Source organism: Crinia signifera, chromosome 4 (genome assembly GCF_055691185.1).
Source record: "Crinia signifera chromosome 4, ASM5569118v1, whole genome shotgun sequence".
NCBI lineage: Eukaryota > Metazoa > Chordata > Amphibia > Anura > Myobatrachidae > Crinia > Crinia signifera.
In genome coordinates, this window is record NC_139220.1 from 270,066,674 (window position 1) to 270,092,013 (window position 25,340).

The 25,340-nt window shown below is 41.5% G+C and overlaps 1 protein-coding gene across 2 annotated transcripts in view; it reads right to left on the minus strand.

The window, feature by feature from the left end:
• GMCL1 (germ cell-less 1, spermatogenesis associated) overlaps nucleotides 1-25,340 on the minus strand; it is a 143,153-nt gene that overhangs the window by 44,292 nt on the left and 73,521 nt on the right. For both annotated transcript variants that reach the window (XM_083184541.1, XM_083184542.1), the window contains exons 6-8: nucleotides 24,180-24,292; nucleotides 16,728-16,793; nucleotides 5,884-5,968 (exon numbers count right to left, since the gene is read on the minus strand). In XM_083184541.1, the coding sequence (XP_083040667.1) occupies nucleotides 5,884-5,968; nucleotides 16,728-16,793; nucleotides 24,180-24,292 (264 nt within the window). The remainder of the gene's footprint in view (nucleotides 1-5,883; nucleotides 5,969-16,727; nucleotides 16,794-24,179; nucleotides 24,293-25,340) is intronic.

Sequence of the window (25,340 nt, forward strand, 5' to 3'; positions counted from 1 at the left end):
GGAGTCCTGGGACACACTCATCACTTGTAGACTTTGTTGCTCCTTGTTGGTTGATATAATAATTAAGGTTGGAAAAAGACGTTAGTCCATCGAGTTCCACCTATTTATATTTGCCCCCGTTGTGGCATTGCCATACTGAATCTTTATCTTCCACATAAAAGATGGTGGGCCTTTACAACAGCATTTAATATCAATCTGAGCTGCAGTTTATTAATTGGTAATGTTCATTCCTGCTGTTCCAAAAGCATTGGACCAAAATTCAACTCACTTGTCCATGATTGGAGAAAACAAGAGGCTACTGATTAGGAGAACAGACCAACCACAGGAAATCCTGGGTGAGAAAAAGGACTGCTTGACTTTAACCTTTGCGGTCTCTCTTATAAGGGGCCAAGCATAGATTTATTCCTCTGTGCTCCATGGAAAGCAGAAAATGGACCTCTGGAGTAGGATCCTGTAGCCTGCCCACAGTGTCTAAAAAATTTAAATGAAAAGGCTTTGACCTGGGGACAGTAGCAAGGAGGAATAATCTCTACTCCAGTGGCCCAAGAAGATAACGGGGCAAATTTATTAAGCTTTATGAGTAATTTATTGGTTGGTACGTTATCACCGACCAATCAGCCCCTAACTGTCAAGTTATACACAAAACTGCTCAGTAGCAGCTGCATTGTATGCAGATGCTTCCTGAATATGTACAAGTTAACATTAATAAAGCAGATGAATGCAATAGTAATACCACTTCAGTACAGCGCATTAACCCAAGCTGCAACCAGTAGAAGTCTAAGGAAGGTTCTTGTGGTCACAATAGAATCACAGGTCCATACAAACCATCCTTACACAATGCAACCATTTAAAATTAAGAGGTTGTGTACTTAGAAAGCTTTGCAATATGCTACTACATACGTGCAAAAACCTCTTTTATTCTAAATATTTGTCAATTGATTTTTATTATCCTCATGGTCATGCTATAATCTATATCCATACATAAAAAGATCAGATAATAGACAAACAAGGGAAAGGTTTACAATAGCTGCAACCACTTTAGCAGTAAAATCCTTTCCATTCTAGAAGAAAAGATTAAAAAGATAAAAGCTTACATGAATTTAATTGGCCTATCAGTCGTTGGGCAGGCTTCATGGCAATATCATTGTACTGGGAACAGGCCGTAAAAGAAAAGAAAATGTTTGGATAAAATAAGGATGCCTCAAGAGATGCTAAATCATCTGTTGGTTGAACTTTAAGAGTATGACGCACAGATCTTACTACATAATAACCTGACTCTCATTTAATAAAGTAGCATTCCTTAATAAAGTAGGATTCCCTTGATCTGAGACGTTACAAGGTCTACATGACAATGAGCACAGGGGTATTTTGTCCACAGGAATTGGCAGAACTGATGCAAGAAATTACTCCATTGGGTAAATACTGCAACCTGATAGTTACAAGGAAAAACTGATGGAAAATTTTCCATTAAGAAAATCTGACAGGACAATAGACCATCATCTCATTATTCATTTTCTGTGCTAACAGGTCAGTGGCGCTAACCATGCGAAGGTGGCGGAGAGGGCTTGTTGTCACAAGACTGACCCCACAGGGCTTTTTGAGTCTCATTTAGACCAGGAGAAAAATGTGAATGATGTGGCTCTCCCTGCCAGGAGGCTGACCAAGTCAGAGGTCAGACGTACAAGCGGGTCTGATCTCCGATTCAGATCCGCTAAGGGCCGTGCATCGGATCGCATCGAATATCAAACGTTATATTTGACCACTTTTCACTCAATTTCTCGGCCCCACCTGTCAGAATCGGGTGAAAAGTGGCCAAATCGCACTAGTGTATGGCCAGCTTTACACAGCTACATCTACACAGATCTATCTGTAAAGGCTTCTATAATACGAACATTCAAAGCCTCGGAGTGGTTACCACTCAGTTCACTTTCCGCTTACAGTAACAGCAGCTGGTGTAGGGATGTCAATTTCTATACAGAGCATAGGCAAATAAATACATAAAATCACCAGCACTGTCGCCAAAAAAGTAATATAAAAAGGACACACAAGTATTATAATAAATGTACAGATTTATTTAAATATCAAAAAATAACAACCTCAAAATAATAATAACACTAAAACACACACACAGACACACACTCATCTGGGGGGGAAATAAAAAAATAAAATTGCAGTGCCCTCACGATTTGGCTGACAGGAAGCCGGTGTTTGTGGGTGATAACGGTCAGTTTTCTGGGAGTGAAAAAATAGAGGGTATTTTTCAGCCCTAGGGCTGAAAAAGAACTGGTGTTGTGGGTATGGGGTGTTGTGTCAAGCAGCTCCCAATAAGGGGTGTCTACTCCCCACAAAAATGCAAATAGATAAAAAGTTCACAAAAGGCATGTGAACACGCCGAAACGCGTTGAGCCACAGTATCAATATTCCAGCTCACCTTTGGAGAGACACCCCATCTCACACCTTTCTCCAATTTTGGAGCCATCATACCAGACTTCATCCGGACCAGTTCATACCACCACTTTAGATTCCATCACTAAGTTCCACTCTGCAGTACTCAAACTGGGTATAGGTATACCACAAAAAGTGCACTACTCAAAACTTGAGTGCCACTTGATATCCATCACTGGTCAATCACCGGGACTGTTTCAACTCCTTAAAAAGGACATCTGCATTATCTGGTAATTATACATCTAATGGTGTTGTTTTGGATACAAACTGACTCTCTCTAATACATTTGAATATCAGCTGGAATTATTCCCAATTTTTAAACATTCTTTTATTATACTGTATATACATGTTTATTATGTTTTTTTTCATGAGAATTCTCATATGAAATGTATATTGTGTGACATTTTATTCATTGAATGTTTTTTAGCCAATTTGTAATAAATTCTTTACAGTAGAAACCTAGCGCTGTATCTTAGATTTGTTCAAAGTCCAATAGTAAGCTTGATGCGTTTCTCTGGGTAAAGGTCACCCAGTTTCCTCAGGAGTATATCTCCTGCTTACCTATGTATTCATAGCGTTAGAGAATGAATACCACAATTATGGAGACCTTTCAAGAGGGCTGGCCAAACCATGATCGACCAAAAGTTGATGTTTCTCAGGCAACCTGTGGATCTATAGTAGGAATGAATGCAGAATGTTTGAAAATGTGACAGTAATACCCCTTATACACTGAAGAAAAAACCCGGGTTATTGCATCGTGGACCTGGGTCAGCGTCGGTGAAGGGTTAGCTTAAAAAAAAAAAAAAAAAAAAAAAAAAGGACCATTTCCCTGTAAATCTTACCCTGATCCTTACCAGGGTGGAACTCAGGGAGGACCCGGTTGGGGTATGCCGGGTCATCAGACCTGGCTCCCATTTACAGCAACGGTGAAGCCCAACCTCCGGACTGCAGCATAATGTGGTCAGTATGGAGGTAGGGCAGGGGGTGCACACAGCCTCCACTGCTGTCTGGCTAGGGGGGTGCATAGAGGCTAGTTGTAGTCCAGCAGCAAACCTCAGCGCTTGGCTTGCCCCCGCCACTTGGGAATTAAGTAATCACCAAGCGCCGCCCCTGTTTTTTTTTTTTTTTTTTTTTTTTTTTATGAAACAATTTTATTGACTTTCTCAAGAAAGAATATTACATGTTAACATCATTGGATAATCATGTATAAATTTCAGTGAAAAAAACATAATTAATTGTACTTCTTTTTCAATTATTTCGCATACACATTCCTCAATAACCTTACATCTTAGGTAACTTCCTCTACCAATCTTTCATTCAATTATCTCTTATACATTAACAAAAACTGTTCAAAGAGATATTGGTATAGTGCCGCCACCAGTTATACTGCGGGTCAGCACCATAGTGTAAACGGAGCAAATCCGGGATCCGACCTGGCTTGGAACTGTGTTGCAAATATCGGGTCTGATCCGGGATTTTGGTGTAAAAGAGGTATTCGTAAGGACTACAGCTGTGCACCAACTAGGTGATTTGGAAAAAGTGGGCATTGGTAGATCTCGAGGACCGGTTTGGCCACCCCTGCCTTACTACAAATAAGTGACTTGGACTGCAATAGCAATACATAAAATAAGTGTTCAGAGGATTATTGTACAATCAGAACTGGTCATTTTTGTCCGTCAAGAAACAACACCCTCAGAAAACAATGCATAGCGAATTTACTAATAAGATGTAACTATAAAATCTGAGAATTACCTGCTGATTATCAATTAACACAGAGTTCAACTAAATTAAATTGTAGGCAACTTTACCATGTCACATTTTATTCAGTGCATGGGTTACCAAATTTGAAGATATTGTTTGATAGAAGTGGCGAAAAGAGAAAACAAAAACACTCTACGGGACAACCCGTAGCATAAACCCTCAGGCTGTGACCACATCAATGTTTTTTGGGCATGCTGCAGCAAACTGAATGGAATAATAGTGTGAGAAACGTTTCACTCTTCTACTCCCAGCATGCTTTATAGACCGTAGCGGATGTAGCCTGCCCTGCTCAGCACAGCTGGAGAGTGCAGAACTTAAAAACACATTCTCCGCTTCAGGTCTCTTCAGAAGTGTGAATGGAGTGTTCAGCTACAGACAAGTACTAAAACATTTCCTTTCCTTTGAAATGAATTATAAGACATGGTAGTAAAAAAAAAATTTAATATACTTGAAAGCTACCTGCAATCACATTTCAGCAGTGAGGTTTTCTCAAATGTACTCTGAAAATTATCCTGACTGTGCAAAAAGACAGATATTATGGAGGCGAACAGCCAAGAGAATTTATAGCAAATATAGAAATACAATGAAAAAATAATGGATGGATTACGGACACAGAAATGTAGTTTCTTGGCATGAAAAATAGTCAATGCAAAAAAAAATGATCAAAATTTAACATTTTACGGGGTATTCATTGGCCTCTAGTTGTATGTTGATTGAGTTCTCACTACTTATATTTAAGCTGTAATGTGTATTGAACTGTGGCGCTCTTGATTTGTACTCTATTTTTGTTATTTATTTAATGTTATGCCAAGTTTTGTCTCCCTGTATTGTTCCTTGTACGGCGATGCAAAACACTTGTGGCGCCTTACAAATAAAATTATAATAATAATAATAATATTATTCAATCTCCTGACGCTATTCCCGATGGAGGAAATAGCGGCGGGGCCCTATTCAATGCGGTTTTCCCAGTCAGCATTGAACAGGGATCTCGGCAGAACGTGCTCGACTTCACAAGCAGTCGGGCACGTTCCGCTTAAAACAGACGGGAATTGTGGAGCTCTCGGCCAGCTTAACAATTTCTGGCCGCATCTTGTGTCCACGCCCCCTTTTTGGCGTCCGGCAGGCGGGACATTGAATCATCCCTGCCGATTCAGTGTTGAGCCTGCCGAGAACAGGAAAGGGTCACGGGACCCTGCATTGAATACCCCCCACAATGTCGTTCTATGAAACTTGTTCTTTTAAGACTAAAATATTGTGGAATGAGCCATTAACACTGTAAAACAAGAAATCCCCACAACTCACTGAGGATTAGTTGTGGCCAGCAACTCAGTACAAGTTAAGCTGGGTACAGACTGGAATGACGGAGATTTGTTTCGACATCGAAATTAATCCCTGTAAAACAAAAAAACAAAAAAAATCGCCCAAAGAGACTGGAGCGAAGTTAATGAAGGATAGAACAAATAAATTCCTGTCCTTAATTAGTATGCATTATGTTGCTAGGTGTGATGGGCAGCACATTAAATCTAGCAGTATCTCATTGATGGCAATATGCCAGTACAATCCACCTGACCGGATGGGATATTGCTCAGTGTGTACCCAGCTTTAGTAAGAACAGATTCCATATTTGCTATTACAAGGAGAAAGCATTCAGGTGGACGATCACTTGCAGTTTTGTACCTTTTTTAAAGCTGTATACACATCCATCTCTACCTGCATTACAAGCAGGTCAGGGGAGCTGATCAGCTGCTTCATGATGTTGATGCTGCAAACACACAAATGTTACACATTAGGGGAGGTAACAAAGCCTACATCAATCAACATGCCGTATTTATTAAAGGTCCTTCAACACCACAACAGGACAATCTGAGGTTCCTTGATCACAACAACATAAACATCAAAAAATACTGTATAGGATTACTATAAAAAAAGATGGAATAGTATACTGATCTTCAAAAAGCATAATTTTATTATTAATATTTTTGTAGGAAATCGATAATTTATCCTGTATGTGGATGTAGAAGATTGGCTAAATACAGAACTGAAATACAATCAATAGAACATTTCCAGAAGACTAAAGAACGTTAAATTAAATCCATTCAGCTGAGATGTGACTGTTACACACACACACACACACACACACACAGTTTAAATAAATAACATAGAAAAAAAGCCCACTGTAAACATCTCTTTCAGCAGAAACGGATGCTAATTGAGTGTCCGTTTCTCCGAATGCAGGTTCTGCTTTTCAAAACAGCGAATACAGGACTGAATAGTGAAATCCCCTTATTTCCAAAAGAGAAGGTACAGAAGTGGTGCAACCACATAGTAACACAGACTAGAAATACAGGTTTAAATCTGCAGCTATACAATTTTTATATCTCAAAAATAATCACTCACAAATGAAATAAATCAACATTATTAATAAATAGTTTATTCCCCTCTTCCACCAAATGTCAGGTCCAATCTGGGTTTTCAAATGATGTTCCAACCAAGTGTAACAGCCGGGACGGTGCTGATTGCTTACTGTATACTGGCTGTTCACACTGCGGAGTTAATAGGTTTGTGCAAGTTCCAGCTCTGGTAGCTCCAACCTGGGTCATTTTTTTCTGACCCTTTCCAACCAAACCCCGACCCAGTTTGCACCAGGATTAACAAAAGGCAAAAAAACAAACAAAAAAAAAATAGGGGGTATTACTAAGTAACTGCTATGCCAACTGAAGATATTGAAATAACTTCAACCTTAGATGTAGTCCAGCAATTCTATTTTTTATTTTTAACTAAATCTGGGAGCGAATTCTTGGCTTAGCTAGTTGACTACAATTAAGACGATAAAGCAATGCGGTTTCTTATTTTTTCTATACATCTAGCGTAGGTCAAGCAACAGCAAAACGTTTAAAGGTAAGTTAATACCCAAAATACCTGCACCTGCATTATGATAATTGTACGTACAAGGTTTATTTAGGTCTGTGTGGTTTGTCTATTGCTGTATTAATTCTTCTGAATTATTTGAATTGGTTTTGACGTGTGTAAAGCGCCTAGGGTCCTGGTAGAGTAAAAACACTATATAAATACAGATTTTATTATTCTTATTATAATTATTCTCATTATACTATTCACTTCAGTTCTTCTTATGCTTAAAAGAAAAAAAAAAAGTGTGTGTGTGTGTGTGTGTGTGTATGTATTTATTTTAGCCCCAGACAGTGAATGAATTTGTGGGGTTGCAAGTGTCAAAGTGGAATTAAAAAAGTTATTCATAATGTATTTCCCATTATTGAACATCTCACTGCTCATCCTGGAGGTAGTGTAGAAATAATTTTTTTCTTCTTTTGCTTTAGTTCAAAAGATGTGAAACAGAGAGGGAACTGGAAAGGCCTGTAAATTAATTACACGTTTAATGGCAGTGACATATCCAGGACTAACTCCTAACTCATCATTCTTTTGCATTTGCTCGTTTCATTGAAAATGGTTTTGCATGTTTAGGGGGGTATTCAATCTGGGGGTCACGGCTGTCGAGCAAATTCGACAGCCATGACCTTGACCGAGAACACGCAGGCGGGAATCAATGTCCCACCTGCAGCGGGACGAGAAGGGGGCGTGGCCGCGAGTTGTGGCCGGGAAGAGACGGGCTTCAGCCGGCAGCTCATCACTTCCCGGCCGTTCTCGGCAGAACAAGCCCGACTGAAGTCGGGATCCTTCTGCCGGGCTCCCCTGTTCAATGCTGTCAGGGAAGACAGCATTGAATAGGGCCCGGCAGCCATCTCCCCCTCAGGTGATGGTCGCCGGTGATTGAATATACGGCATAGATGAAATTTGGTCACTTTTTATGCAATTGCAGCGATAAATCGAATAAAACGCACCCAAATCGCAAGCATTTAACATGAGCTACTAGATTGCACATGCTGTACGTAGGATCCGTCGCATTGCAGCCAAGCCAGGTAGGGCCACACTGTGTATCCTATGCCATCCGGAGAGGTTCCCTGGTGGCTCAGGAGGGTATCGCGGGTCACTTATCCGCTCAGAGAAGTTGCCTAGTGTATGGCCAGGTTAAAAAGGAGGTCAAATGAATCAGATCACACCTAATAACTTTAGATCAATAATAGAAGCAAGCATTAAAACATGATTGATCAAAGTTTCTAATACAGAAATGTGTTTTCTGCATTAATATAACAAGCAGGATTCACCTTTTTATAAAAAAATAAAAGAATGAAAAATAAAATGGTTTAAAAAAAAAAAAAAAAAACTTAGGCTGGCACAACGTTCCTTAACAGCACATGAAGCATCAGTGCAGATCTACTGATTTATTGCAGCCTTTATTGCTAAATTTTCAGTGATTAATAAAAAAAAGTTCTGGTTCCGCACATGTATAGCAGCGGGTTGCTTTGGCCTGGGCTGCAGCATAGTGCAGTTAGTGGTCACTACAGTACAGTATATAGGCAAATAACAGGACGCTTCCTAAAACCGCTGGTCCAGGTGATACATTGAGCGCCATCTAGCGGCCATTTAGGGTTTGGTTTTTTGGGTCCTATAGGAGAAAAGGGCTACATGTGCACATATCACTCGGGAAGCTACCAGGAAATGTTAGGTGATATTTATAAATCAGTGTTTTAGACTTAATTACTAAGTATTGTCAAAGGTAACATCTCTGCTATCCGATTAAAAGTCTTGCTTCTGGCATCACAAGTGGAAGGATGGCATAAGCTTGGTTCTTCCCTTTGCTCTGCATGCATTTAAAGCAGAAACCAATACCCTCAATCCTGCATCTGTCAATATTCAGACACGTCCTCTGAGACCCATCCCAGCACATCAGTCGTGCACATACAGCCCGCAAGCATCGCGCTTTGCTGTGCTTGGCGACATTAAACTAGGAATCATTATGCCGGAGAAGCAGCTGGGTTGCTGTTCCTTTAGGGTATGCCTCAGCAGGACACCGGAACGCTGAGATTACAGGCGAGCTGTCAGAACCCCTTTAGCTACGTAAATAATAATTTTCCGCAAATACAAAACACAGCACTGCAGCTCTGCCCAACACGGCTCCCATCCATTACAGCAGGTGAGATTGATCGTGCAGTACAATGTAACAGTGAGACCGGAGCATGGTAAAATGTTTGTAAACAGAACGTTCTGTCACTGGGAGATAATAAGAGGAGTTGGCATCGAGATCATACTCTGAAGGGCACAAATCCTTCACTTTGGCAGTAGAATGTAGCATAAAAGGATCTGTTACAGGATGAATTTAACAAATATAAACAATAATAATTCAGGCACTGACAGCAACATAAAACAAAAAGCTTTATTCAGCTCGGTAATACACAGAGCTCATCATTATGCGTAAACAAAGCATGTTCTTCTCATCAGCCCTGAACCACAGACACTTCTATTCCCAATCACATACAGTACTTCCAAAGACAAACTCTTCTAGGAACACAGGTCAGATTTAATCACATCAACAAACTTAAACTTTTTGATTTTAATGAACCCTTATAAAAAGGGAGAGAGAGAGAGACAGACAGAGAGAGTCAGAGAGAGAGAGGGCAGATTTATTAAGTTCAGTGAAGTGATTAAAATACATTGCCACCCTTCGCGCCCCCCCCCCCCCCCCCCCCGCCGCGATGCCAGCGCATATGTACTAACATATGCGGCTAGCATCGCGGTGCGGTAACGGAGCCCCCCCGCGATACCTGTACTCTGGTCTGCGGGGGGTCTCCGTCACCTCCCAGCCGGCTTCTGATGCCTACGCGCTGGGGACAGCTAAGCAGGCTGTCCCCGGCGCCTCCTCCTCCCCCCTGCAGCAGGAAGGACGTCCGACTGCGTTGATAGGGCTCCAGGAGGACCTGCAAGAAGGTAAGCCCAAGGGAGGGGGAGAGGGGGGGTTGGCGAGGCGGCGGCGACGTGGCAGCGGGCGGCAAAAAGAAGCCCATAGGCTTCTATAGGGTATCGCCACCCAGCCCTGCGATATCGCTGCGAACGGGTTTTAGTACATAGGAAAATGCAGTAAAACGGGGGTTTTACCGCATTTTCCCTTTAGTACATCTCGCCCATAGTGTGTGGTTTTTTATCACCAGCCAATCAGCTCCTACCTGTCATTTTTTCAAACCAAGTCTGCAACTTCAGTTAGGAACTGATTGGCTGGTGATAAAAAAAACCTACACTATCACTTCACCGAGCTTAATAAATCTGCCTATCAGAGAGAGAGAGTCAGAGATTGAGAGAGAGAGTGAGAGAGAGAGTGAGAGTGACAGAGAGAGCGAGTGTGTGACAAAGAGACAGAGAGAAAGACCGAGAGAGAGAGAGACCGAGAGAGAGAGAGACCGAGAGAGAGAGAGACCGAGAGAGAGAGAGGCCGAGAGAGAGAGAGGCCGAGAGAGAGAGAGGCCGAGAGAGAGAGACACCGAGAGAGAGAGACACCGAGAGAGAGAGACACCGAGAGAGAGAGAGACAGAGATTTATTAAGCTCGGTGAAGTGATAAAGTGTCTGGTTTTTATCACCTGTAATTTTTCAAACCAAGCCTGTAACTTCACAGTAAGGAGCCAATTGGCAGGTGATAAAACCCAGACACTTTATCACTTCACCAAGCTTAATAAATCTGCCCCTCAGAGAGAGAGTGTGAGTGAGAGTCAGAGAGAGTGTGAGTTTTAGAGAGAGAGTGTGAGTTTTAGAGAGAGAGTGTGAGTTTTAGAGAGAGAGAGTGAGAGTGAGAGAGTGTGAGTTTTAGAGAGAGAGTGAGAGAGAGAGTGAGAGAGAGTGAGAGAGTGAGAGAGAGTGAGAGAGTGAGAGAGAGTCAGAGTGAGAGAGAGTCAGAGTGAGAGAGAGTCAGAGTGAGAGAGAGTCAGAGTGAGAGAGAGTCAGAGTGAGAGAGAGTCAGAGTGAGAGAGAGTCAGAGTGAGAGAGTCAGAGTGAGAGAGTCAGAGTGAGAGAGTCAGAGTGAGAGAGTCAGAGTGAGAGAGTCAGAGTGAGACAGAGAGAGAGTCAGAGAGAGAGAGTCAGAGAGAGAGAGTCAGAGAGAGAGTCAGAGAGAGAGAGAGTCAGAGAGAGAGAGTGAGAGAGTCAGAGAGAGTGAGAGTGAGACAGAGAGAGAGTGAGAGAGTCAGAGAGAGAGAGAGAGTCAGAGAGAGAGTCAGAGATAGAGAGAGAGAGAGAGTCAGAGAGAGAGAGTCAGAGAGAGAGAGAGTCAGAGACAGAGAGAGTCAGAGAGAGAGAGAGTCAGAGAGAGAGAGAGAGAGTCAGAGAGAGAGAGAGTCAGAGAGAGAGAGAGTCAGAGAGAGATAGGAAATGTCCGCACAATTGTTTGCTGTCTATTTAATATTATATTAATCCATTCCAAATTGAATTTATGACTTATTCAATTATTCTCAATTTATAATTTTTGGAGGTGCTCCCGGGAATTATGGTTACTGGTACAAGAAAGAGAGAAAAAGTATTCCCAATTGGGGGCACTCACTGAACTAATATATCGTTTTTGTCCTATAGAGAGTATCCATCGACAGATAAATTTGATTTAAAACATAACTCTTAATGTAATATTTTATAAAGATTGCTGAAAGCCAGCGAAATAAGTTAACAAATGTGGTGCAAAGATAGAAAAATAAAGGTGATTTATGGTCCCCTTATATCATTTACCAGTCCTATTGTATAGCTAGTTCTGTTGTAATGTGGGGTACACCCCAGGACGATATGGCCCCAAACGAGTCAATTTGGATACAATCTCGACCGACTGTATGTAAATTGGCCATGTTTATGGCCAGTGGGTGGGGATCATGATTGGATCGTGATCACATCAGCCGCATTTTCGTGGCGTGTCGGCGGCGATGTCAGCTCGTGAGCGGGCCGTACGTTCCTGTGACGACCCGCTCACGAGCACCATCGTCCTGGTGTGTACCGGACACATCTCTGGAGTTACAGGCCAATATTTACCCTTAAACAATTGCCAATTATGAGTATCTAAAATATTAGTAGCAGTTATATGGTCTCTTTTCAATTAAATATCACAGTATCCAAAATTGCTTTAATACTGGTGTGTATAGCTGGTAATTATGGTGTGTGGGCTAGGTGTTATCCTTATAAAATTATGCCCACCTCTACCAAATAAATGGTTGTGCATTGTAATGCTGTAGTTAGACGTGAGTGCGATATCTGATTGCACAGTGTGTACTTTAATGTGCGCTGTGCCACGTATTGCAGATATCAGCCGCACTTTTTTTGCAGACAATAATTGATTACTGATATACTAACAGTGCTTTTATTATATATACCAACACATTTATATTATGTACACAATTGGCCCATAGCATGATATTTAATTACACAGTGTGTACTGGTGCGCGCTGTGACATGCGCTACAGGTACCAGCCGTACTTGCAAATCACACTTGTAGGTCGGAGTATGTGTTACCAATAATTACGACTGATGCTGTTAATGATAAAGTGTCAGCCAGGTTATTCGGTGTTATTCATTACTGCTTATGTTAGAAGACGCTATTAAATAGATGTAACTTCAACATGTGATTAGTTATCATACTACGGGCCAATTGTGTACCTAATATAATGTTGGTATATATATATATATATATTAAAAGCACTGTGAGTATAGCAGTAATCAATTAACTATAGTAGTATAATATACAATCAACTATAGTAGTATAATATACAATCATTTATTTGGAGGAGTTGGTATATTAACCACGTAATATTTGACTGATCAGTGCAGCCGGGATTACTCACACATTGAAAGCCGCTGTGAATGAAGTTACATCTATTTAATAGAGTCTTCTAACATAAGAAGTAAATATATAACACCGAATAACCTGGCTGACACTTTATCATTGACAGCATCAGTCATAATTATTGGTAACACATACTCTGGGTCAGAAGCAGTTTACCCCCTTTCACACCGCACCTAAATGCCTGGTCTAAAGCAGGTTTGCGGTGTGAAAGCGATAGTGATAACGGGCATCCTCCCCTCCAGATGCATCTCAGGTCAATGCCTACTACTATCAAGTGCACACAAAAACTTAACAAGCTTCCCTTATGGACCAAAGTGCATTTACTCCTGTCAACAGACACACACACACACACACACGTATGCCTTCTCAGGTCAAGTTCTTCACTTTTTCAGTAGTATATTAAATATATGCTCATATTTAGAGAGCAGTTTTTGCTGTTCAAAGCAGGAAAGCAGAGATACATTTTGCTGCTATCAGCTTTGTCAAGGCCTAAGTGAATTGACACATGACAGTCCAGTGGCAAGATAAATATTGGTGACCCCCCACATTACACACAAATCAAAACTACAGTACACAACACTGAGCTACACTTGCTGTTCAGAAGTACAGTACTGTGTCTTAAATAATGCATTTAAGCCAAGTAGTTCTCAACAAATGTACAGCTTGGATTTAAATCCAGGCTCTATTTTGTAAACTCTACTGCTGTTGTCCAAGCATTCTAGTATGAACAAGAGGATCTGATGGTTCATGTAGGCTCCATATCCTGCCAGTCCGTATCTGTGGTGTCCTTCCTTCGCAGCATTACATCATAGGAACACTGCTGGGGTTATTCTTAGAGGCTACTCGTTCTGTTCTCTATCATTCTGTTTAACAAAACTAATATCCCTAAATAATGAAAAGAGCTGCGGAATATGTGTGCACTATATAAATAACTGGTAATAAATAATAATGAATAAATAAATGCACTAGCGTTCCTTGGAACATCATGCCCATTAATGGACTGAGGAAGATGGCCAGGCATGCATTTTAAAAGGTGCCCATACACTGCTGTGATGTCTCGCAGCAGTGTACGGACACCAGATACCCTGCAGGCCACCCGGGACCTTCCCAGCAGCAGGGACCAATGCGATCTGTCACAATTTGTTGTGATGGATCGCATGCGTCCCTGCTTCCCGCCTGTCTTGCCGCCAGGAGGGAGGTTCCAGGATGGGTGGTTGGACGGGCAGCAGATCCAACCACCTGCTCGGGTACCTATGCACACGGGACCACACATCGGATCCCACGACATGTCTGGGACAGCCGATTTGGTCCTATTTAACAGCCCGATTGGTCGAATCGCCTCAGTGTATGGGGGCCTTTCGGCCCCTCCTTCATTCTGGTCATGTGGCTTCCAGCCACATGACTGTGTAACACCTAGTGAAAAGTGTTACAAAGAAATAAATGGCACATGAAAATACTTAAGGATTCAGTACCTATGTAGTGGACTTTTCTATTGGTCCACGCAGTAATTAGATAGTCTCATTTTGGTTATAGACTTTAAGGAGGACTATCACATGCCATTAGACTTCTTTAGGACTTAAGAGTATTACTATGCCACGGTCCTTCTGTTGCACTTAACAAGTACAGGGTGAAGCACTTTATCTGGGCCATAATCAGTTACATGATCAGTATTCAAAATACCTTGCGGTTAGAGTTCCGCGTCAGTCTCTAGACACTACCATCTTACTAAAATCAGCAGGTGGCTCCATTTGATCACAGGATGATGTCTGCTGCATATAGCTTTATACTATACAGGCCTCAGGCTCCTACGTACTGCTCAATCAACATTGATCTACATGTGGTCTGACAGCAAAGCAAGACGTTGACTATTCTGTTTAGTTTCCTATTCCTCTCAATCAGCCCTTGAGAAAGAGGTAGATAAGGAATGCAATTTTCACCATAAGCAATCAGTAATCACCACCCCAGGTCCCCTGAGGTTGCCTCACAATCTGCATAAGGAAAAGCACGCTACATGCTATCAATAATGTTATACAGGGTGAAATAGAAAGAGAGAAGGAGCAAGAAATATGGTTTCGTAGCAAAGCCAACTGAATGGGACAACCTATGGCGGGCATGTCTCCCCTTCTGATCTATTAGTAGGTTCATGGGGTTAGCATGTCTGTACAAGAAATATATCCCTTGTTTAGTTTTGGGGGTATATACAGATATATACAAAGCAAAAAAGCATATCTATGTACTGTATATAGCTACAATGTCCAGTATGATATACACAATAGGTCACTTGTGCTCAAGAATGGATATCCTTAGGTTGCTATGAGGGTCAATTATATTGAAGTAGTCCAATTGAAAATCAGTTGTTCTACAATGATCATGTTGGGCACCTGATGGACTGCCTCACCTCTCTATCCTGCCAGTACAGTGTTACAATGAGGGCGTGTGGCCCCGATATATTCACCATGTAGGGTGGCAGTACATTGTGCAAGTAGAACAGTTGCCAAAATTGCTTTATAGCATCCTTAGATCCAAAAATCACCTCCTAGTTGCCATGTTACAGGCTGTATTGAAAAATGACAGTTAGGCTGGATATACATTGGAGCGATGCGGGCGAAGGGCCCCGAATAGTCACGTGCATGCACGCTTGCTGATGCAGCCAGGTGATGGTGTGACTGGGATGCTGCATTAGGCAGCATGGCATCATTAGCGTTACCGTCCGATTGGCCACGCAACGCAATAGACTGAAAGACAATCGCTAATAACTGCAGGGGCTCGCACATTGACTATACACACTGAACTAATAGGTCATTACCCACCAAATTTGTATGACCTATCGGTTTGATGTCGATCTGGTGTGTATCCGGCTTTAGCAGCTGACTGGTTGGTGCTATCTTCACCTATTTTATCTCTGTCCAATGCTTAGTACATAGCCAAGTAAGAAGTCTGTTAACTAACTGTTGGAAATAAAGTTGGGAGAGAGAGAGAAAGTAAAAGCCAATCAGCTCCTAACCACTACTCTATGTTTGAGAAATGACAGGAGCGAATTGGCTGGTACTTTTTATCTCTTCATTACTTAATAAGACCCCTAAATTAGCCTGTAGATCTAGCAAGGTTTTTATTGTGCCCAGGACAACACTGAAGGAGAGGAGAAAGGAAAATGGTGCCTTAAATTGGGCCACTCTGGTTTCAGCATTGCCTGTGTCTCCTAGAGGGTGGAATAGAACAAAAAACTCTAAGAACCATCTGTAGATGAAGAAAACCGTTTTTACAAAGAGTAAAACCGACAGCACCACTGACGGGCTTTACTGTGATACACCAAAGTCAAAATATAACATTTAAGATAACATTTCATATAATCTGCCAGTTCTACAGTGATATGCATTTCAAAGAAAGAACTTTTTTATTTTTTTATTCTGTTTCGCACGTGGTTGTCATATGGAGGGAGATTGACAATACAAGAAACAGAAAAAAAAAATATGTACTCCGTCTCCCAGCAGAAATTCAGATGATAGACTGATAAATGTAGCAAGGTGTGCAAGATAAAGAAAAAGCCCCGGCAGGAGACACAAAAGTGCTGCAGGCATTGTGCAGGTTTAAGAGACATGAAATAAATATGAAAAATAAAAAAAATAAAAATAGTCAGCTCCCAGGCAATTGAATGCCCATTCTGTAATAAGGCATCATGTCATATGCAGCAAGCAGAACTCACATAAAAAGAGTGAGAGAGAGGATGCATTCATATCTAACCCTGATGTGTGTGTGAGGTGGTTTGGCATATGGTTTATACAATAAGCGTATATTACTTACCTTAGTTCTTTAAACAGATCAACGCTTTGATGAGTCATTAAGTTATTTAGAAGCCAATCAAGGCACCTGTGAGAGAAGAAGCCCATTAGCGAGGGGACATGCAATAGGACAGACACGGAAAGGTTTTACTACACTGGCTTATAGAACAGGGTTATGACCATTGGCAGCCATTTATTTCATAACCACAGGTATTATTTCCCAGACAAACTATGGGTATTATTGGATTTCACCTCTATAGAAAACTAACAAACCAATTCTTACCATGAGACATGAATTTCCTGAGGATAATATTCTAAATGCATACCTCCCAACATGACCCATTCCAGGACAGAACGTCCCTGGCCTTCCCCTACGATTGCCATTGCTGATTTTGAATAGGTTAATTGATAAGAAAGATGTTTCCACCCTGGTGATGGCAGTCATAAATTAAAAGGGAAGTCCAGGAATAGAGTATTCTGTCCCTCCTAAAATGGGTCACGTTGGGAGGTATTTACATTTAATAGTAATATTAGAACAATTGCCATCCCTGACCAGCCCAAGTGTCTAGAAAGATTGCAAACCAACTCATTTTACTACATTACTACTTATTCTGCTGCTGGAAGGACTGGTCATCACGGCAGCCTGGAACAGCAGCTCAAAGCCGTACAAAAATGTCAGAGAGAATCTGGAACATACTGTAGTCCACCAGTGTCATCAAATTGCAGAGAAGCAATGGATAAATCCAGATATACAAGATTTTCCCTTTTAGGTACAACAAATCTTAAATTTTCAGCTGCGCCCTTGGATCCCTGATATTTGATAGCAATAGTATCAGATTCTAGAGAAAGATTTTTCTTTGTGCAGCACTAGAAGACCGCTGTCTGTACGTTTGAGCTATATGATTTGGAGATCTCAATAACTAGTGTGATAAAAGACCTGAATAGTTTTATAAAACCCCCGTACCATCCACACTCTGCACCTGAGAAGAGAAGGATGGAGTACGCTCCACCGTGGCATCTGCAAAAACCGCAGAGTGCCTTGAAGGAAAAAGACACCCACTGCAGGCTTTTGCTATCCGCTGCTGCGCCCAAGGGACAAGCATGTTAACAACTGTGTGACCATTGGACACTGTGGGGTAGATGTATGAAGCAGTGATAGAGGAGAAGTGATAAAGTGCCTGGTACTTTATCACCGGCCAATCAGCTTCTGACTGTTCAGTTACAGGCTGAGTTGAAGGGGCAGTTAAAAGCAGATTGGCCGGTGATAAAGTAGCAGGCACTTTATCACTTCTCCATTATCACTGCTTCATACATCTGCACCAGAGTATCCCTCATGATACTCACGATGTCCAGATGTATCCAACAGCCAGGGCCACATAAGCTGTGTCCACAGAGCTAGCTACCGGCTTTACTGCATCCAGAAAACTGCACCATACCTACTTGGAGGCTTCCTTACACTGCCCCAAACACATACCAATCATGCTGCAGTGTGTTTTAGGACACAGAGATGTGCGCAATCATCAGGTTTACATACAACTCTGAATTAGGCCTTTGTTCCCTAATGCAAGACTCATGGTCATTTTCACATTTCATTAACTAAATAACAATTCCTGCTACTTAAGGGCTCCTATCATTGACCACCATGGTGATAGAGAATAGTGCTGTACTGTGCGGTCACTATCCGATGCAATACTTACACCAGCCTATGCCTAACCATGCGGTGTTTCTAGTTCAGTTATTTAAGATGGGATTGTATATTTACAAAAGGGTGAGCAAACTTGTTTTAAATAGGATATGTGCTCCTGCTGCTAAATTGGTTTGGAAAGATTACAAGGAACATGCACAAGTCCAGCTGGCTGCAGTGCTTGGCCAAACTGAGAAGACGACTGTGGCAGCCAATACTAAATGTGAGCTTGCGGCAGCCAAAGCAGCCTGCACTAACATTGCTGATCCATTTGCAGCTACTATGACGTTAGGGACTTACAGACAGAAGGCTTACAGTGCGGTGAGGATAGAGCACAATGGGGTAAACATACGGAGAATCGTGCTTGGCTAGGATTCTCACATTTACACTCCAGCAGTCTGGTTGGGACCAACGTGAAAATTGCAGACGGCTTCTTCAAAATCATAAGCAAAAAAAAAAAAAAACAGGCATATTGATACATTACAACTTTAACTATTATTTACTAGTAAACCCGTTTGAAGCAAATGTTTTGAAAGTTAGTAAGGTAGCTAATGTGACGGAGAACGAGATGTCGTTTTACTTGTTGGCAACAGATAGCAGTTAGTGTTCCTTCTAGGAACTGGGTAGGGAAGGTTCGGGGCAGAAAGAGAGGGGCGGGCTGGCCCTCCAAAGTCACCAAAGGTGGTGGGCCCGGGCTGCAACGTCACCAAAGGGGGTGGGCAACCCACTGATGTCATCAAAGGGGACGGGCCAGACCCCGCCAAAGTAACTGCCGGGGAAGCGCCAGGCTTCAACATGGGCTCTGGGCTTCCCTCTGCGCATCAGCAGCAGGCTGTTCTAACAGGGTGCATTTTGCCCTTTAAAGATCGGGCAAAGTGCGGCGCCCCGCTAAACCAGCCTAGCGGGAACACTAGCAGTGTTTCGTGACACACAGACACTAGACATATATGTGTGGGTGGGTGGATGGATGGATGGAGAGCTGATGTTGATAGATTAAGCCCCTTTGATGTGGACAAGTGAATAGAATATTCAGGAGTCCCACAAGTATTTGGTCAAACTGGAGCTGAGTTTTGATGGAAGTTTGTTTTAACAATGGCTTTCTTATTGCCACACTCCCAAACCGCCCAGATTCATGAAGCGTATTATACGGTTGGCCCATACAGTTATTCCCATCTCAATTATGGCAAACTAAAAAAAGGACCATACACACTGGGAGATTTTGAACGCAAAACCATCCAGTGTGTGTGTGTCTCGGAGAGGAGTGGTAAGCACTGATGCGCGATACAGCATCACTGCCAACGGCAGCCATTTGACTGCTGGTATGAACAGCCGATTGGACAGCATTACATAGCATCCTGCTATAATAAGCAGCCCACCCCTGTGAAAATCGCTCCGTGTGTATGAACCTTAACTCTTTCAGAGTTGCATTGGCCTCCCTTACTACAGCTCGGACACCCCGTTTTGGGGAGCAGCCTGTTCTAGGCACAGTCACAGTTGTTTTAGAGTTTCCATTTATTTCATGATGGACTTAGCTGTGCTACTGGGGGGTAGTTGTACAGAAAGCGTGCTAGGAGCCTGCAAAGGATTAAACCTTTTTTGGTTTGAAAACAGAACTATTGATTTAATACTGCTCCCTATTTTACACAGCAGGTCATAATACCAATTTATGCAACGAGGTGCTCCCAAGAATAGATCATACTCAGCAGGGTCTAGAGAGACACTTAAGTATTCTGTAAAGGAGAGCACGGAATAAGCAGTAGAATAAGCAGTATTATGATAAAATAGAACATTTAGTTATCTACGTTTAGAATTCAGATTACGAAACTGCCAAATAAGTGTCTCACAACTGAAGCACAACCCTATCCACCAGTGACCACCACATAACTCAGGCTAAGGGTGCCCCGTAAGCACCAAATTACTGAATTGAATCATTTTGCTGAATTTCTCAATAAGAAAGTTTTGGTCGTGTAGTGCCATGGCAAAATGCTGTAACTATAGTAAATAATTATCCACATCTGTATTACTATTATACCCCTTTCACACAGAAAAGCAAGTTACCAGGTTAAAAATTTCTACCTGGTAATTTGCCGTTGAACACGGGTCCTTTTTCTGAGTTAAAGGATCTACAAACCCTGACTTCCCCATTTTAGAGTAAATTGTAAGCCTGCAGCAGGGCCCCAGGCCCTCCTACCTCCATGTGCTCAGCTCTGTCTGTTGTTAGCTAGTAGTTTTTTCTATCACTGCAGTGTCTACAATTGTAAAGTGCCACAACTGGAATCTGTGCTATTTAAGAGACTATAAAATAACGGTATTTTTGAAAAATGTATGACTTATTCATTTATTATACGGTTATTTGTATATACACATATTCCGCAGTGCTTTACAGAGAGAATATTTGAAAAATCTAGTGTAATTATTAAAATAGTGGCTTTTTAAATCCATTCCCCCACCTGCCTTAATTTTTTTTTTTTTTATGTCTCATCTCCTTTTCTCTGCAGCTCTGAGAACTTGCATTCATCTGCCGGACCAGACCGGCCCCTGCCAGCAACCCAGCTACCACCAGGCACTTCCTCCTCCTTTTGGGGCATTTCCAGACTGACCAGCTGCAGCAGTGACTACTTGCGTGACAGTGACTCAGATTGTGGGCATCCCAACACTCTTCTAGGTGAAGAACAACATTTTTACTAGCAGGACTGCACTTTGTGTCTTCCTTCCTACCCCCATAACTTTATTTTAAGTGCATTTTTTCTCTTTCAGCTGCTCTACCTCCACAAGAACATTTATCTTCTAAAGACCAAGCTACTACGCAAATCCTGCTCATAAAGCACCAGCAACCACCACCAGGCTCTCCCTCCTTCTTTTGGTGCAATTCCAGACCGACCAGCTTTGGCTGCAAGAGATACGCACCTCAGACCCTGTTGAGTACTTTACTATCCTCCTCGGAATTCTGGCTTCCTTCCTAGACTAATCCAGTTTCTCTAAAACGCGCACACTCTTTTCATTTGTCGTATTCCTCAGCACGCAGCAGCAATGTCCAAAAAAAGAGTATTTAATGAAAAGTGGCAAACTGAATTTCCATGGTTAGAGTACAAAGATGGTAAAATGTTCTGTAGAACATGGCTGTAAAGCCTGGATGAAGAATTCTTTCACAAGTGTAAGAATTTCCAACATAGCAAATTACAGAGGCATGTTAATATTCAAAGTACAGATGGTGCATCTGGACAACAATTGAAAGCTATTTCAATTGTGCGAGAACAGGAAGTCTTTACAAAAGCTGCAGAAACACAGGTCACCTTTTGTGATGACACTGTCGAAAAATAAACAAGAACAGTTTATTGGATGGCCAAAGAACAGATTGCTGAAGTTAAATTTTGCTCCTTAATAGAACTGCGGGTAGTTAGTGTTTAAGTTAGTACTCATTTTTAAAGTGTATGCTGTTAGTTGCTCCTGTTCATGTTAACATGACTATTGACACAACTGCTGATGCAGTGGTCTGAGAGCCATTTGTATTTCTGCATTTTACAGTATTTCTATAATGAAGATATAAACTCCATGATTAACACCCTTTTGTTTTGTTTTCATACAGAAAGCCAACGGTGCAGAGTTCCCGGTATTTTACCACTAAGGGCCTTGGGAAAACAACACTAGCCGATATAGTTAGTATTGAAGATGGTAAAAAAAAAAAAAAAAACAATTGCAGGCATACCCCAAACCTTAAGAAAGCTTGACAAGGCTTAGGCACAAATTGTGCTTCTGTCATAATGAGAAGAAAAATGGTGTAGGGGTAAAGCTAAAGGAGGAAAATGCTAAAACTTTAGTCCAAATACACTGTTCTGCACCAGGGTGTCTTTAGCCCTCTCTCAAGCAGCTAAAAATATTGAGACAGAAGAGACAGAACTAGCTTTGTCACAGCTGTATCACTTCTTTGATGACAGTCCTGTCAGGGAGTCAGTCTTGCACAAGATTCATAAAATCAATGATAGTACAGATATTAAATTAAAAGAACCAAAAACAGATTAGGTGGCTGAGGGGCAGATTTATTAAGCTTGGAGAAGAGATAAACTGGAGATAAAGCGGAGAAAAGGTAAAAGGAGATAAAGCACCAGCCAATCAACTCCCAACTGTCTTTTTCAAACACAGCTGATTGGCTGGTGCTTTATCTCCTTTACCATTTCTCTGCTTTATCTCCAGTTTATCTCTTCTCCAAGCTTAATAAATCTGCCCCTGAGTTTCTACGAAGCAGTTAATGCTGTTTTAATATCTTATCCAGCAATAATTCAATCACTGGAGCACATTGCTGAGAGAAACAGGGATATAAATGAAGCAAAAGCAAAAGTGCTACTTTCTAAAATTAAAGTTCCTAGTTTTCCCAGCACTCCTTTCTGTCATTTTGGAGCCTATAAAAAAGCTGAATAATATGTTTCAGTACAGAAAGGTTTTGGTTTTCCAAAATTAAACCAATGGTTCAGAGTTGCATAAATGCTATCGAGAATCTAAAAACCTGTCAGGGGCTACATGAATTACAATTTCATGAAGACTGTGTAAGTGTAAATGAGGAGTCCAGCCTGCAGCTGCTCAATGACAAATTTTCCTTTCGAGGTGTGCTGTTTAACAAAAAGTTTTGTACTGATGAGATCAAACATCTCTTTGCTGACGCTGTAATTTCTAACCTTACAAAACGTGAGGAAACTTTGGGTCTACTGACCTGTTTCGATGGGATTATAAATCCCAATCATTATCCAGCCGAATTAAGAGAGTATGGAAATGAGGAACTAGAAGTTCTAATTCAACACTTTTGTGGTTCAAATCTAATGGATGAGCAGGATTTGCGTAGTAGCTTTCTCCAATTTAAACATATCTGTACTAACTTTCGCTGGAGAAGTGTTGATGATTTTATAAAACATCCTCATTTCGGAATACAAACAGGAATTTCCCAGTTTTGTAATGCTAGCTAATATTGCTGCAGCAATTCCTATCAGCTGAGCTGATGCAGAACGTGGTTTTTCATGTATGAAACTAATAAAATCAACATCTCGCAATAGGCTGACTGATGGTAAATTGAAAGATTTGATGCGGCTACCGTTATCGGATTCGCAGACTACAGTAGAAGTTGCTGCAAAAAACTAAAAAAACTAAAAAGAGAAACAGAAATGGGACAGTCACTCTACTTTAAAGTTATGAATGAGCCAGGTAATCAAAATTAGCTGGGTACTGTCTTGCACCTTCTTATGCTGGCCACACATCAGACCAACTTTTCTCCAACCATCCAACTAGTTGGTTGGATGGACTGAAAATCTGGTATGCTACCAAGCACACTATTCCCAGCAACAATTTACCCAATACGGATCTCCAGAACACGGTCTCTGAACCGTGTGACCAGATTCCTTTGCACCATCTTAAGTGTCGTACTCTACTGATCAACCAGGTGGTTTTACCTGGATATTAATTCCATTTTAGTCTTGTTTTTAGAAGTCTGTATTTGATATTCATTAATATGTTGCCCACAAAATAACATTTTCTGCTTGGATAGGTGAGAATAGAAGAACAATGAAGCCGTTGTCTTGGCAATATGGGGCAATATGTACAAACCTACAAGTTGAAGGCTGTTCCGTAATTCCAGCGAGTCTGCCCGTATTTTTAAAGCACTGACTTTTGCCTTGTAGAAAAATAGCAATTCAAAAATGCATGCACAATGGCTATTCCATATTGCCCCTGGATTGCTGTGTTACTACTATACTGTAATAAAGAAACAAGGTCTGGGAGAGGAACCAACGCTCCAGTGATACTTACTTTTTCTTCACAGAGTCCAACCCGTAGACACCAGCTGCTGCGGAATAACTGCAGACCGTTTGCGCGCTGATGGTCTCTTTCATCGTTTCTCCACACTGCTGAATTAAACCATCCTTTATTTAGAAACAAAGAAATAATAGATCAGTTTGGAGACGGCTCGCGATACCAACAAAAGGTATAAACTAGGCGGAATTGGTGAGACAGACAGTACAGTTCCACTACTGCGATGATCAGAAAACATCACTGAGAAAACACAGGAGGAGCTGGAACTATTTGTTCCTATGATGTCCATCAAGCAGCACCTAACTACGGAATATGGATAACAATGCAAGACAACCATACATGTACCATTGATTGTGATTTTGTTAATGCTGTGCACACATCAGGTAAGGATGTGAGGCCTGTGTTATATTCTCAGCTCGGGTCATTGTTTCTGTTACCTGAGGAATGGTTTAAAAACTGCTAGCACATTTCCATCCCCATCTTGCAGATCCTATTCTATAGCTCACCAATTGTAATCAGTTGCAGTCAAAACATAGCGGTAAATAAGACATTCAGTGACAGCTTGATCTGTGTGAAGGCGATGTGGGCTGTGAGCACTTCTGGGAATTATTGTAAGGAAATCTTTCATTTTGCTTTCCACCTGTTACAGCCTGCTATCACGACATAAAGCCCCCTCAGAACCTCACGCTAATTACCAGCACTAATTACCAGGAATTCACTCCACACAGACTTCCTAAACATTCTACAGATGTGTCTTCACACATCTCTGCTGCAATCACGCTAAACAGACCCTCTTGGCCAGGTCATGTGAGAATCTTCAGGTGTCTTTTTTGCTGAAAATGCATCTTAACCACAACACAATGTTATTGACGAATGGGCAGACTGTCCTAATTAATTTGATAGGACAATTGTACATCTGGGGTAGATTTACTAAGCTCGGTGAAGTGATAAACTGTCTGGTTTTTATCACCGGCCAGTCAGCACCTATCTGTCATTTTTCAAACCAAGCCTGTAACTTCACAGTTAGGCGCTCATTGGCCGATGATAAAAACCAGACACTTTATCACTTCACCGAGCTTAATAAACCTGCCCCTCTGTGTGCAAGAGTTTCTAATTCTGTAAAGTGCTACAATGTAGCAGTGACAGTTTTTCTCTAAT